This window comes from Coregonus clupeaformis, unplaced genomic scaffold, assembly GCF_020615455.1.
Source record: "Coregonus clupeaformis isolate EN_2021a unplaced genomic scaffold, ASM2061545v1 scaf0148, whole genome shotgun sequence".
Lineage (NCBI taxonomy): Eukaryota > Metazoa > Chordata > Actinopteri > Salmoniformes > Salmonidae > Coregonus > Coregonus clupeaformis.
The window spans coordinates 148,754-165,000 of NW_025533603.1; the positions used below are offsets into that span (position 1 = coordinate 148,754).

The 16,247-nt window shown below is 46.0% G+C and overlaps 1 protein-coding gene across 1 annotated transcript in view; it reads right to left on the reverse strand.

Annotated features, from left to right (window-relative positions):
• Positions 1–5,233: 5,233 nt before the first annotated feature.
• clcn1b (chloride channel, voltage-sensitive 1b) overlaps positions 5,234–16,247 on the reverse strand; it is a 45,231-nt gene continuing 34,217 nt past the window's right edge. Inside the window, exons 16-24 of the mRNA XM_045213745.1 lie at positions 16,026–16,159; positions 15,683–15,837; positions 15,409–15,490; positions 14,948–15,027; positions 14,431–14,475; positions 14,151–14,255; positions 13,956–14,042; positions 5,562–5,767; positions 5,234–5,408 (exon numbers count right to left, since the gene is read on the reverse strand). Coding sequence (XP_045069680.1) covers positions 5,234–5,408; positions 5,562–5,767; positions 13,956–14,042; positions 14,151–14,255; positions 14,431–14,475; positions 14,948–15,027; positions 15,409–15,490; positions 15,683–15,837; positions 16,026–16,159 — 1,069 coding nt within the window. The remainder of the gene's footprint in view (positions 5,409–5,561; positions 5,768–13,955; positions 14,043–14,150; positions 14,256–14,430; positions 14,476–14,947; positions 15,028–15,408; positions 15,491–15,682; positions 15,838–16,025; positions 16,160–16,247) is intronic.

The window sequence follows — 16,247 nt, forward strand, 5'->3', positions numbered from 1 at the left end:
TGGAATATCTGTGCATGCATCACTAATAAAAACATAAACAATCACGATTATTATTATTATTATTATTATTATTATTTGACAGAGAACAACCTTCTCCTTTCACTCTGATGATTGTGTGAAAAAACTTTTAAGATAAAAAGGTTTATTGACTTGAATTAATTAATTTATTGATCGATTATTTTTGCAATGTTGGGACAATTTTTATTTTTCTACTGAACTATTGACACCCCCTCCAGTATAAGATAGAATATGTGTGGTTGATGTAAAGCAGTTTCGTGTTGGTTGGGGCTCTTTCTGATTGGGCAAACAGACAGTGATAATAATACCCTAGTGCAGGGGTTGAAACTTCTGGGCGGCTACATTGTGTTTGTGTGCAGGGTGTTCTTCCAGCCCAGCACTAATACAATCTTCAATGGCCACAATTAATTGTAATCAGTTGTGTTAAAGCTGGGCTGGAACAAAAACCTGCACACACTGACTGCATCCCTCCAGGACAAGGGTTAGGGTTTAGGTTACCCACCTCTTCCCTGAAGCTGCCCATCACAAAGCACACAATAATGGCATTTACATAGTCATAACCAGTCATGAAGATTCATGTCACTGCTGCCAAGATCACCCAGGCAATGACAACACAATCTCAACCATACAACTTCCTTCAGGCTACTAGTCATAAGTGTCCATCAGCTGTCATGAACATGTATGACATGTGTCTGCAAGACAATATGTATATTGGTGTTAGAACTAACCAGGGGTAGGAGTCTGTCCTGACCACGTGACCTGACCAGGAGAGACCCAGCGTCCCTACTTATAACAGATTGTTCTGGTGAGCTGCTACCTTGTGGTGTATTTGAGTTTGTGTTATACATTAGCCTTCACCTGTCTGTCTCAGACTGGCTCTGAGAGCTACAACCTTAAGGATGTCTTTACCCAATCACTCTTATTCATTTATTTATTTAATGATTATTTGGGGGGAGGAATAACATGACAGCCTGTACATAGTTTATTATTTTAAGTCTTTTTGAAGCAGTATTGTTCTGTGTGTTGTCCTTGGGCTTTCTGTAGTGATATACCTTTGACCCCAGAGAGATTGTTCTGATTAATTGAAAACACAAACATGGACGCAGAGAATGATACTACTTCAACAAAGATGTTTTATTGATCTTTTGACGATTAAGAACTTAATGAATGAATAAACTAATAACAAGAAGCCAAATGTATTTCCTTGGATGTTCCTGTTTATTGATTGTCTCTGTTGATTGATTGACTGATTGATTTCCAGTTGATTTCTCATTATGTATGATTCTACTGCCATCTTTCAATACATAACTTGTCTGGAGGCAGTCTTTTGCCTTTCTACACCTCTCTCTCTCTCTCTCTCTCTCTTTGTACCTGTTCTGTATATTTGTGTCTCTGTCCGTCCGAGTCTGTCTGTCCATGTAGTTGTCTGTTTTCTAGTTGGAATAATCACTGCCTGAAAACATTGCTTAAAAAATCTGACAGATTGACCAAAGGTGGATTTGAGGCAAACAGACATTTCAACAAAATGATGTGGTCAGTTGGAACTGTGTGGGACAGAACCCTGAGGTAAATACACTTGTATACAATTGGCTTGATTGAATGTTTTAATTTGAGATGATCAATGTAAACTGGCAACACCAGTGTATTAAAGCCCATACCTATGCATGCTTATGGGAAGGTTGTGACGGGATGGGTCTTCCACGTGATCTCCCCTCCCTTCCTCCTCGGCCGTAAACCTCTTTCTTTCTCTCTTCCTCCCACTCTCTCTTTTCCCCGCACGAGCGATCACCCTCTTCCATCCCCTTCTCCTCTACTCCTCTCTCTTTCTTCTCCCCCCTCCTCCCCCTCTCTCCAAATAAAAATAAATACAGTGGAGAAACAGCAAATAAACACACAAAGAGAATCCTGATGTGTACGTGTGTGGACGTCTTTGAGAACAGACATCGTTTTTTATGTTGTGAGGATGAGGAACAAAAGCGTGTTTTTCTTTATGGTCAGTGAACACGGAGATGTAAAGCCTGCTGGGTCTTTGTGACGCAGTTTTTCTATCATGTTTCCATTCCCTCCCTATCAACCCCAAACACATATTCTAGGTGTCTTTCATCCTGAATACATGACAATGCATCCATCCTTCCTGCCTTCCATCATATATGGTAGTGTAGATAACTTGCTGATAGACATCAGGGATTCATTAAAGGAAAGACGGATAGATTTTTGAAATACTCATATAGGGCCCCAGCCTGGTAGACAGTTCTGTTTCTTGTTCAGCCAACTTCTTTGTCAAAAGCCATACCAAACATGACAATCACAGAAACAGCAGAAACCGTCCTGCAGGGGACTGGCAACTATGGTTGAAGTCTACAGTTAAACTCCCTGTCTGTCTGCCGTTGTCAGCCATTATGATGTCAGGAGAATGTTAACGTCAAACAAATTCCCAGAGACATGTTTCTTCTGGCTCCTCTCTGCTATTCACACAGGAACCTCTGTGTGTGTGTGTGTGTGTGTGTGTGTGTGTGTGTGTGTGTGTGTGTGTGTGTGTGTGTGTGTGTGTGTGTGTGTGTGTGTGTGTGTGTGTGTGTGTGTGTGTGTGGCGGAGACTAAAATACACTGTTGACCTTCTCAGCTGGAATTGTTTATACGTCCACAGCCTTTTTAAAGACAAACTTTACGAGACTGGAGGGAACAGTCCATCTCTGGTATTATGCTGGAACTGATTATTGCCGTGCTCCGTTGTTGCTTATTTTAGAAAAAGTCCAATGAAATGTTACTGAAAACATTTAAATATTTATTGTATTCCATAAGAATAGTAGATAGGCATCGGTATGAACAATTTCAATATTTACTTTACAGTGGTTACAGTAATAATCTTAAACCTGTATATTCATTAATCAGTTAACGTTCAATCGCTCTGATCAAATATACAGTATTCAGACCTCTTGACTTTTTCCACATTTTGTTAAGTTACAGCCTTATTCTAAAATTGATTAAATTAAATAAAAATCCTCAGCAATCTACACACAATACCCCATATTGACAAAGCGAAAACAGGTTTTTAGAAATGTTTGCAAATCTATTAAAAATAATAAACTGAAATACCTTATTTACATAAGTATTTAGACCCTTTGCTATGAGACTCGAAATTGAGCTCAGGTGCATCCTGTTTCCATTGATCATCCTTGAGATGTTTCTACAACTTGATTGGAGTCCACCTGTGTTAAATTAAATTGATTGGGCATGATTTGGAAAGGCACACACCTGTCTATATAAGGTCCCACAGGTGACGGTGCATGTCAGAGCAAAAACCAAGCCATGAGATCGAAGGAATTGTCCGTAGAGCTCCGAGACAGAACCTTCCAAAAGGACAACCATCTCTGCAGCACTCCACCAATCAGGCCTTTATGGTAGAGTGGCCAAACGGAAGCCACTCCTCAGTAAAAGGTACATGACAGCCCACTTGGAGTTTGCCAAAAGGCACCTAAAGACTCTCAGACCATGAGAAACAAGATTCTCTGGTCTGATGAAACCAAGATTGAACTCTTTGGCCTGAATGCCAAGCATCACGTCTGGAGGAAACCTGGCACCATCCCTACGGTGAAGCATGGTGGTGACAGCATCATGCTGTGGGGATGTTTTTCAGCGGCAGGGACTGGGAGACTAGTCAGGATCGAGGCAAAGATGAACGGAGCAGAGCGCTCCTTGATGAAAACCTGCTCCAGAGCGCTCAGGACATCAGACTGGGGCGAAGGTTCACCTTCCAACAGGACAACAACCCTAAGCACACAGCCAAGACAACGCAGGAGTGGCTTTGGGACAATTCTCTGAATGTCCTTGAGTGGCCCAGCCAGAGCCTGGACTTGAACCCGATCAAACATCTCTGGAGAGACCTGAAAATAGCTGTGCAGCAACGCTCCCCATCCAACCTGACAGAGCTTGTGAGGATCTGCAGAGAAGAATGGGAGAAACTCCCCAAATACAGGTGTGCCAAGCTTGTAGCTTCATACCCAAGAAGACTCGATGCTGTAATCGCTTCCAAAGGTGCTTCAACAAAGGGTCTGAATACTTACGTAAATGTATTATTTCTGTATTTCTTTAATTTTATAAATTTGCATACATTTCTAAAAAAAAGTTTTTGCTTTGTCATTATGGGGTATTGTGTGATAATTGATGAGGGGGGGGGGAAACAATTTAGTTCATTTTAGAATAAGGCTGCAACGTTAACAAAATGTGGAAAAAGTCAAGGGGTCTGAATACTTTCCAAAGGCACTGTAAATCAGTCCATTGACAGACATTGAGTCATGATTTATGATGTGATTTCATTATCAAACATTTCATTGCTGTCATATTCAGTGTCATAAAGATACATGGAATTCACCAACAGTGATAGAGACCTACAGTACCATGTAGCTACAAACAGATATATTCATACACTCAACAATACCGGGAGAAGGAGACAAACCATGACAGGCACAGATCTGTGATATGAAGAACGTAGAACATCTGTCAATTTTTGTAGTTTTAAAGACATGGAGAGAGACCTGAGAAACTGAAATAGTGAAAAAGAGTAGGCTCTTAAGAGTAGGAAAACTGCTGAGATCCACAGCAAAATAAGGGAAGAGACTACCATCTTACAAAAAGTATTATTAGCTACCAGACGTTCGAAAACTACAAGTCCCAGAAGCACTGTGTGCACCTGTTCTTCCTGCTCTCCGTAAACTGAACATCTGTAGAGCCTCAAATGAGCCCGCACAGAACTCCATTACCCAGGATTCTCCTTGATACGCTCTCACTTGATTCACTCACCACTGAATGAGGTAAGTGAAGTGAGGCCAGAGAGGAGCAGTGGTCTAAGGCACTGGTCTAAGGCACTGCATCACAGTGCTAACTGTGCCACTAGAGATCCTGGTTCGAATCCAGGCTCTGTCGCAGCCGGCCGCGACCGGGAGACTCATGGGCGGCGCACAATTGGCCCAGCGTCGTCCAGGGTAGGGGAGGGAATGGCCGGCAGGGATGTAGCTCAGTTGATAGAGCATGGCGTTTGCAACGCCAGGGTTGTGGGTTCGATTCCCACGGGGGGCCAGTATAAAAATAAAAAAAATGCACTAACTGTAAGTCGCTCTGGATAAGAGCGTCTGCTAAATGACTAAAATGTAAAATGTAAAATGTAGGAGAAAGTCTTCATTTAAGAAACAGAATCCGCAGAATTCCATGTCGTCATCTAAATCGGCTCTTCAGAATCTTCTCTCTCCCTCTCTCCATCCATCTCCGGCACAGTAGGAAGGGATGACACAATGAAGACACGAGTGGAGGAGGAGGGTGGTGAGGTGGGGGAGGCGGGGGAGGAAGGCTCCTGAGGGGGACAGTGTGTCCCTCGGCTGTTGTTGCTCCTCACGCTGCTGGGGGTGGAGGTATCACACTCTGTACCTGCACTGGAGCCACCTGCTCCTCCTGCGTTCCCCCTGGGTTCCTCCTTAGCCTCATTCATGTCACCCTCTCCCTCTGTCCTAACCACCTCTCCCTCCCTCTTTCCTTCCTTAACCTCCCACCTAAACCCCTCGCCCTCCTCCTTCCTACTACCCCCTCCCTCCCTCTTCCCCCCCTCACCCCACAGCTCCCTCTCCCTGGTGGGGGAGGAGGGGGTGGAGGGGGGAGCCGCGTGCTTCTTGGCTTTACGGTTGGCATCTCTGAAACTGGCCAGAGGGGGGCGCAATCTCACCCCACTACGGGTGGAGCCCTCGATGGCCTTCTGCAACTGTGAGAGGTAAGAGAGAGGGAGAGCGAGGGAAATATTAAAGGGGAGAGATAAATATAGAGGGGAAGAAGAGAAAGGGAGAAGGGGGGGAGCGAGTGAGCGAGCGAGAGATAAAGAAAGAGGGGAGGGAAATAGAGATCGAGATTGAGAGTGAGAGAGGAAGGGAAAGAGAGAAAGAGAGCAAATAGAAGTGGTTAACATAGCATGCTATAACACAGGCAAAGCATGTTAATACAGGTTTACTGTGACGCTGTGATAAGTCAGAGACGAACACAGTTGATGCTGTAACAGTGTGACTCACTATACGAGTACAACAGAACAGCAGCGTAACAGCCAACTGAACAGGCTCCATGTATTTGTATGTGTATTTATTATGGATCCTCATTAGTTCCTGCCAAGGCAGCAGCTACTCTTCCTGAGGTCCGGCAAAATCAAGGCAGTTATACCATTTTAAAAACATGACAATACATTCATAACAGATTTCACAGCACACTAAGTGTGTGCCCTCAGGCCCCTACTCCACTACCACATATCTACAACACAAAATCCATGTGTATGTGTGTGTATAGTGTGTATGTATGATTATTAATGGCGCCGGAGAAGATGGCTGCCGTTTTACAGCCCTCTAACCAATTGTACTATTATGTGTGTTTTTCCGCGTTATTTGTAATTTATGTTGTACATAATGTTTCTGCCATCGTCTCTTATAACCAAAAAGAGCTTCTGGATATCAGGACAGCGATTACTCACCTCGTATTGGACTAATAATTTTTCTTCAACGAGGCGGCCGCGAAGGATATCCTACAGACACCCGACAAGGCCCAAATCCCCGTCATTCGCATGAGGAAGAGACAGAGATATCGTGGACGTAGGTCGGGGTGCCTTGTAAGGATCCGACGGTGAGCGAGTAAACTGCCGCTCCCATCAATCCTATTAGCCAATCTTAAATCATTGGAGAATAAATTGGATGACCTAGGATTACGGTTATCCTACCAATGGGACATTAAAAACTGTAATATCTTATGTTTCACCGAGTCGTGGCTGAACGACGACATGGATAACATACAGCTAGCGGGCTATACGCTACATCGGTAGGATAGAACGGCTGACTCCGGTAAGACAAGGGGTGGCGGTCTGTGTATATTTGTAAACAACAGCTGGTGCACAAAATCAAATACTAAGGAAGTCTCGAGGTTTTGCTCGCCTGAGGTAGAGTATCTTATGATAAGCTGTAGACCACACTATTTACCAAGAGAGTTTTCATCTATATTTTTCATAGCTGTCTATTTACCACCACAAACCAATGCTGGCATTAAGATTGCACTGAATGAGCTGTATAAGGCCATAAGTCAACAGGAAAACGCTCATCCAGAGGCAGCGCTCCTAGTGGCCGGGGACTTTAATGCAGGGAAACTTAAATCCGTTCTACCTAATTTCTACCAGCATGTTAAATATGCAACCAGAGGAAAAAGAACTCTAGACCACCTTTACTCCACACACAGAGACGCATACAAAGCTCTCCCTCGCCCTTCATTTGGCAAATCTGACCATAACTCTATCCTCCTGATTCCTGCTTATAAGCAAAAACTGAAGCAGGAAGCACCAGTGACTCGGTTAATAAAAAAGTGGTCAGATGACGCAGATGCTAAGTTACAGGACTGTTTTGCTAGCACAGACTGGAACATGTTCCGGGATTCCTCAGATAGCATTCAGGAGTACACTACATCAGTCACTGGCTTCACCAATAAGTGCATCGATGATGTCGTCCCCACAGTGACCGTACATACATACCCCAACCAGAAGCCATGGATTACAGGAAACATCCGCACTGAGCTAAAGGGTAGAGCTGCCGCTTTCAAGGAGCGGGACTCTAACCCGGACGCTTATAAGAAATCCCGCTATGCCCTCCGACGAACCATCAAACAGGCAAAGAGTCAATACAGGACTAAGATTGAATCGTACTACACCGGCTCTGACACTCGTCGGATGTGGCAGGGCTTGAAAACTATTACAGACTACAAAGGGAAGCACAGCCGCGAGCTTCCCAGTGACACAAGCCTACCAGACGAGCTAAACCACTTCTATGCTCGCTTCGAGGCAAGCAACACTGAAGCATGCATGAGAGCACCAGCTGTTCCGGATGACTATGTGATCACGCTCTCCGTAGCCGATGTGAGTAAGACTTTTAAGCAGGTCAACATTCACAAGGCCGCAGGGCCAGACGGATTACCAGGACGTGTACTCCGAGCATGTGCTGACCAACTGGCAAGGGTCTTCACTGACATTTTCAACATGTCCCTGACTGAGTCTGTAATACCAACATGTTTCAAGCAGACCACCATAGTCCCCGTGCCCAAGGACACTAAGATAACCTGCCTAAATGACTACTGACCCGTAGCACTGATGTCTGTAGCCATGAAGTGCTTTGAAAGGCTGGTCATGGCTCACATCAACACCATTATCCCAGAAACCCTAGACCCACTCCAATTTGCATACCGCCCCAACAGATCCACAGATGATGCAATCTCTATTGCACTCCACACTGCCCTTTCCCACCTGGACAAGAGGAACACCTACGTGATAATGCTATTAATTGACTACAGCTCAGCATTCAACACCATAGTGCCCTCAAAGCTCATCACTAAGCTAAGGATCCTGGGACTAAACACCTCCCTCTGCAACTGGATCCTGGACTTCCTGACGGGCCGCCCCCAGGTGGTAAGGGTAGGTAACAACACATCTGCCACACTGATCCTCAACACGGGGGCCCCTCAGGGGTGCGTGCTCAGTCCCCTCCTGTACTCCCTGTTCACCCATGACTGCATGGCCAGGCACGACTTCAACACCATCATTAAGTTTGCCGACGACACAACAGTAGTAGGCCTGATCACCGACAACGATGAGACAGCCTATAGGGAGGAGGTCAGAGACCTGGCCGTGTGGTGCCAGGATAACAACCTCTCCCTCAACGTGACCAAGACAAAGGAGATGATTGTGGACTACAGAAAAAAAAAGAGGACTGAGCACGCCCCCATTCTCATCGACGGGGCTGTAGTGGAACAGGTTGAGAGCTTCAAGTTCCTTGGTGTCCACATCACCAACGAACTATCATGGTCCAAACACACCAAGACAGTCGAGAAGAGGGCACGACAAAGCCTATTCCCCCTCAGGAGACTGAAAAGATTCGGCATGGGTCCTCAGATCCTCAAAAAATTCTACAGCTGCACCATCAAGAGCATCCTGACTGGTTGTATCACCGCCTGGTATGGCAACTGCTTGGCCTCCGACCGCAAGGCACTACAGAGGGTAGTGCGTACGGCCCAGTACATCACTGGGGCCAAGCTTCCTGCCATCCAGGACCTCTATACCAGGCGGTGTCAGAGGAAGGCCCTCAGAATTGTCAAAGACTCCAGCCACCCTAGTCATAGACTGTTCTCTCTGCTACCGCACGGCAAGCGGTACCGGAGTGCCAAGTCTAGGTCCAAAAGACTTCTCAACAGCTTCTACCCCCAAGCCATAAGACCCCTGATCAGCTAATCATGGCTACCCGGACTATTTGCACTGCCCCCCCACCCCATCTTTTTACGCTGCTGCTACTCTGTTAATTATGTATGCATAGTCACTTTAACTCTACCCACATGTACATATTACTTCAACTACCTCAACTAGCCGGTGCCCCCACACATTGACTCTGCACCGGTACCCCCCTGTATATATAGCCTCCCTACTGTTATTTTATTTTACTTCTGCTCTTTTTTTCTCAACACTTTTTTTGTTGTTGTTTTATTTTACTTTTTTATTAAAAATAAATGCACTGTTGGTTAAGGGCTGTAAGTAAGCATTTCACTGTAATGTCGGCACCTGTTGTATTCGACGCATGTGGCCAATAAAATTTGATTTGATTTGATTTGATTTATGTTATTGTGTGTGTATGCATGTGTCTGTGCCTATGTTTGTGTTGCTTCACAGTCCCCGCTGTTCCATAAGGTGTATTTTGATCAGTTTTTTAAATCTGATTCTACTGTTTGCATCAGTTACCTGATGTGGAATAGAGTTCCATGTAGTCATGGCTTTATGTAGTACTGTGCGCCTCCCATAGTCTATTCCGGACTTGGGGACTGTGAAGAGACCTCTGGTGGCATGTCTTGTGGGGTATGCATGGATGTCTGAGCTGTGCGCTAGTAGTTCAAACAGACAGCTCGGTGCTTTCAACATGTCAATACCTCTCACAAATACAAATAGTGATGAAGTCAATCTCTCCTCCACTTTGAGCCAGGAGAGATTGACATGCATATTATTAATGTTTGTTCTCTGTGTACATCCAAGGGCCAGCTGTGCTGCCCTGTTCTGAGCCAATTGCTATTTTCCTAAGTCCCTCTTTGTGGCACCTGACCACACGGCTGAACAGTAGTCCAGGTGCGACGAGCCTGTAGGACCTGCCTTGTTGATAATGCTGTTAAGAAGGTAGAGCAGCACTTTATTATTGACAGACTTCTCCCCATCTTAGCTACTGTTGCATTATTATGTTTTGACCATGACAATTTACAATCCAGGGTTACTCCAAGCAGTTTAGTCACCTCAACTTGCTCAATTTCCACATTATTGATTACAATATTTAGTTGAGGTTTAGGGTTTAGTGAATGATTTGTCCCAAATACAATGCTTTTAGTTTTTGTAATATTTAGGACTAATTTATCCCTTGCCACATATTCTGAAACAAACTGAAAGTAAGGAGCCTATACAGCTGCCTTGGGGAATGCCCGATTCTACCTGGATTCTTTTGGAGAGGCTTCCATTAAAGAACACCCTCTGTTTTGTCTTAGACAGGTACAGAGCCATGAAAAAGTATTTGCCCCCTTTTCTCTACTTTTGTATATTTTTGATATTGAATGTTATCAGATCTTCAACCAAAACCTAACATTAGATCAAGGGAACCTGAGTGAACAAATAACACAACAATTACATACTTATTTCATAAGAAAAGTTATGCAACACCCAATGCCCTTGTGTGAAAAATTAATTGTCCCCTTACACTCAATAACTATGTGTGTTCTAGGTTTCACTTTCTGGTTTTGTAGATCTATGTTGGCCAGGGTGGCTCCCAATCAGAGACGGCTGTAGCTCGTTGTCTCTGATTGGGAGTCATACTTAGGTAGCCGTTTGGCACTCATTCATTGTGGTTTCTTGTTCTTATTTGGTTTGTGTATTACCATTGACTGTCACGTCATCGTTTTGTTGTTTTGATCGTGTGATCATTATCTAAATAAATATGTTCGCCTTCAACGCTGCGCCTTGGTCCTCCTCTATGTATGACGATCGTGACAGAAGAAACCACCAAGATTTGACCAAGCAGCGTGTCCAGGAGCCATCGGCAGGGAGATCTCTAGCAGATCTCCTTCGCCTCCTCGACTGGGTCAAGCCGAGTGAGGAGGAGAAGGGCTTGACATTGTGGCAGAAGGGCGAAAGGCTGGTGAGGGACATGGAGACCTGGTCCACGGGTAGGAGAGACGCCCAGAAATTTTTTAGGGGGGGGGCTAACGCCGTGGACGACGGGCCAGCAGGAGACCGCGGCAGAGCGGCCCAGCGGATTGGCAGAGGAGGCCGCCAGGTTACGGGGGCCACTGGTCGAAGAGGGGGTGGAAGGTGTAGAGGCACGGCGAGAGGTACTGGGGTGTGTTACCAGTCCGGTCCGGCCCATTCCAGATCCCTGCGTAGGACCAGTGGTGTGTGTCCCCAGTACGGTCCGGCCTGTTCCTGCTCCCCGCACCAAGTCAGTACCAAGTCAGTGGTGCGCTTCGTCAGCCCGGCTCGGCCCGTTCCTGCTCCCCGCACCAAGTCAGTGGTGCGCTTCGTCAGCCCGGCTCGGCCCGTTCCTGCTCCCCGCACCAAGTCAGTGGTGCGCTTCGTCAGCCCGGCTCGGCCCGTTCCTGCTCCCCACACCAAGTCAGTGGTGCGCTTCGTCAGCCCGGCTCGGCCCGTTCCTGCTCCCCGCACCAAGTCAGTGGTGCGCTTCATCAGCCCGGCTCGGCCCGTTCCTGCTCCCCGCCCCAAGTCAGTGGTGCGCTTCGTCAGCCCGGCTCGGCCCGTTCCTGCTCCCCGCACCAAGTCAGTGGTGCGCTCGACAGCCCGGCTCGGCCCGCTCCTGCTCCCCACACCAAGCCAGTGGTGTGCGTCGTCCAGTCCGGCACGGCCCGTGCCTGTTCCACCGGTGGCTGGTCCGGCACCGGTCAGATGCTTCACGCCGGAGCTAGAGCAATCCGCTCCACCAGTGTGCAGTCCAGCTCCGGCCAGCGGGGCCAGACCCGGACCAGGGGTACTTTGGGGGGTTGGAGAGGGAGCGGGGATCAGGCCCGAGCCGGATCCGCCGCCTAAGCGGAGTGCCCACCCGGTCCCTCCCTGTGGTGTTTGGTGGGCGCGGTCGGAGTCCGCGCCTTTAGGGGGGGGTACTGTCACGCCCTGGCTCTGGGGACTCTAATATGTTGAGCCAGGGTGTGTATAGTCTATGTGTGTTCTAGGTTTCACTTTCTGGTTTTGTAGATCTATGTTGGCCAGGGTGGCTCCCAATCAGAGACGGCTGTAGCTCGTTGTCTCTGATTGGGAGTCATACTTAGGTAGCCGTTTGGCACTCATTCATTGTGGTTTCTTGTTCTTATTTGGTTTGTGTATTACCATTGACTGTCACGTCATCGTTTTGTTGTTTTGATCGTGTGATCATTATCTAAATAAATATGTTCGCCTTCAACGCTGCGCCTTGGTCCTCCTCTATGTATGACGATCGTGACAGTAACTCAGAGACATTTGTGGGTTTTCAAGCATGAACTGCTCGTTTCAAGTCCTGCCACAACATCTCAGTTGGGATTAGGTCTGGACTTTGACTAGGCCATTTAAAAACTTCAAATGTGTTGCTTTTTAGCCATTTTCATGTAGACTTGATTGTGTGTTTTGGATCATTGTCTTGCTGCATGACCCAGCTGCGCTCCAGCTTCAGCTTACAGATGGATGGCCTGAGATTGCAGAGCAGAATTCATGGTTCCTTCTATTAAGGCAAGTCGTCCAGGTCCCGAGGCAGCAAAGCATCCCAAAAGCATCACACTACCACCACCATGCTTGACCGTTGGTATGAGGTTCTGACTGTGGAATGCAGTTTTTGTTTTTCGCCAGGCATAAAAAAAGGATCAATTTTTTTGTAAATTATAAACTCAGGTTACCTTTATCTAATATTAGGTTTTGGTTGAAGATGTGATAACATTCAGTATGAAAAATAAGCAAAAATAGAGAAAATCAGAAAGGGGGCAAATACTTTTTCACGGCACTGTAACTCTCGATCCACAATATAGCAGAGGATGTAAAGCCATAACACAAACGTTTTTTCAGCAGCAGATTATGATCAATAATGTCAAAAGCTGCACTGAAGTCTAACAAAACAGTTCCCACAATCTTCTTAGTATCAATTTCTTTCAGCCAATCATCAGTCATTTGTGTATGTGCCATACATGTTGAGTGCCCTTCCCTATAAGCGTGCTGAAAGCAATTTGTTTACTGTGAAAGAGCATTGTATCTGGTCAAAAATGTTTTTCAAACGTTTACTAAGGGTTGGTAGCAGGCTGATTGGTCGGCTGTTTGAAACAGTAAAGGGTGCTTTGCTATTCTTGGGTAGTGGAATGACTTTTGCTTCCCTCCAGGCCTGAGGGCACACACTTTCCTGTAGGCTTAGATTGAAGAGATGGCAAATGGGAGTGGCAATGTAGTCCGATTTCATCCTTAGTAATTTTCCATCCAAGTTGTCAGTCCCAGGTGGTTTGTCATTGTTGATAGACAACAACAAAAAATTCAGCTCTTCCACACTCACTTTACGGAATAAAAAATTACAACGCTTGTCTTTCATAATTTGGTCAGTTATGCATGGATGTGTAGGTTCAGAGTTTGCTGTTGGCATGGCATGGCATGCCTCAGTTTGCTAATCTTGCCAATGTAATTACTGTGACACTGTGAGATCATCATCAGAGAACGATGACAGAGAGGCAGAACAAACGGACAAGCTGTGTGTCTGATGTTTCTAAAAGGAAGACTCGGCACACAGACAGAGAGACAGAGGGAGAGAGAGAGAGAGAGAGAGAGAGAGAGAGAGAGAGAGAGAGAGAGAGAGAGAGAGCGAGAGAGAGAGAGCTGGTGTGATGTGTGATCTCACCTCCTTCAGTGCTACGACGCCCACCAGTTTCCCAATGCTGGTAACATAGGCATGACTGAGACCCAGCAAGGAGAACAGAGTGTGGGTCTGCAAAAGAGAGAGGGGGGGCATATTTGTCAATATCCTACAGCATGTAGTGTTTATAATGGCTTAAAGTGGCTACATAAGAGCACAAGGTGATAGCTACAGTTATACCTTGTGTAGGGAGGTTCTCTCCACCAGCTGAAAGGGGGAGGGATCAATCCGTATCTCCTCCATACTGATTGGCTTATCCAACTCTTCTTCTTCCCAGGCTTTGATCTGCATTAGCCAATCAGAGAGCAGAGAGGGTGATTGACAATATAAAGAGGGAGTAATAATTTATGATATTTGATTCTACTCGTGGAATCCTTTTAGAGCTACATGAAGTGCCCAGGTAAGGGAGTAGAGGTCAGGGATCAGGGGTTAGGGGTTAGGGGTCAGTGAGACACATTACCTCCTCTGAGGACATGGTGTCGGTGAGTGGAGGTGGGGTGGATTCCTGGAGAGAGGAAGAGAGAGAGAGGGAGAGCGAGAGAAAGAGAGAGAAAGAGAGAGAGTGAGAAAAGAGGGAGTGTGAGACAGAGAGAGGAGGGGTGGAGGGGTGGTGGTTTAGAGATTTTAGTTATTTTCACCCTCCAGGTTTACAAAGTGATCAGATGCCCCCTGGCGGTGCTATTCCTCTATCACACAGAATGACTAACCTGCTCATTACATATCACATCATACATTATAGCAAGGTCACACAATTGACTTGAGATTGTGTCCCCTAGTGGACAGAATGTGATATTGCTCCTCTATGAGTTACCAGAGGAAAGCTTGAGGTTGATGTTGGCCTTAACCACAGATCCAGGATCAGGTTGCCCTAACCCCAATCCAAACCTCAACCATTATGGGAATGAAAAACATCTCCTAATATATCTGACCCTGTATCAGTGGTTACGGCCAACCTCTATCTTGATATGGAATGATACCTGAGCTTCAGCCTGGCTGGTTGAAGAAGAGGAGAAGAGGCGCTGAAATGTTCTCTGCACAGACTGGAGGGAACGCTTCTCTGAAAAGACAGGACAGGACAGACATTTAGAAGTGAGTAAATTGGGTAAACATTCTCACTCCAACACTTATTTTTTTCTACAGAATGTGGTGGATTGACATGGATTTTGTATTGCAGATACAGTATGTGGTTGTAGAGTAGTGGCCTAAGGGGACACACTTAATGTGTTGTGAAAAGTGTTATGAATGTAATATTTAAAATAGTATATAACTGCCTTAATTTTGCTGGACACCAGGAAGGGTAGCTGCTGCCTTGGCAGCAGCTAATGGGGATCCTTAATAAATAAAAATACAAACATGGATGCACTAGTAACAAAATAGCAACAGTGGGTGCATCCCAATTCTATGTCATATTTTGACATTCTGTGTGATGTCATGTCACCTGAGCCGGTGTGATTGGTGGAGGGCTCCTGTGGTTTAGGGGATGGGAGGGGCCCGTTCTGTTCATCTTGTACAGGAGAGGTCTGGAGAACAGACAAAAGGGCTTTACTAAACACCACAGATAACCAAGTTCATAACCAAGTATTACATGATGTTGTGCATAATTATAATGCATTATAAATGTGTTTATAAAGGCATTATAAGTATACTGATATTTATGACGCTATTGTTCAATCATTCCATCTATCCAGCCATCCATCCTTCTATCCTGTCACCTCTCCTCCCTCCTCGTCTATGAAAGTGAAGGACTCCCAGCCCTGACCCGGTGACCCCTGACCCCTCTCAAAGGCACGCCTCTCGGCCGACAGCCACCAATCAGAGATGGCCTGTAGCTCTGTCCTCTCGATAGACCCCAATAGGATCATAGACTCTGAGGAAAAGACAGGGGAAAGGGGGAAGGAGAGTGAGAGTAGAGAGCGAGAGAGAGAGAGAGAAAGAGAGAGAGAAAGAGAGAGCAAGAAAGAGAGCGAGAGAGAGAGAGGTCAAGAGAGAGATTTCAGTGGATGGATTTGTGTCATCTGTGGTGCATGGTATCAAACATTCTAGAACAAGTCTCACCTTTGGAGTCGACCAGAGGGATGGTTTTGAGGGAGGTGGAGTCTAGCAGATAGCCCAGCTCCCGATAGGTCGACTGGGAGGACAGGAAGTTCACCTTCCGCACCATCATGTCCTCCACAAAGATGTTGTACTTACTGAGGGAGGAGAGAGGCTATATGTGAACTGTGCTTGTTTGAGTCTTAATGGCACACAAGGTTTTATGTAAACTAGACCTGTTTGAGC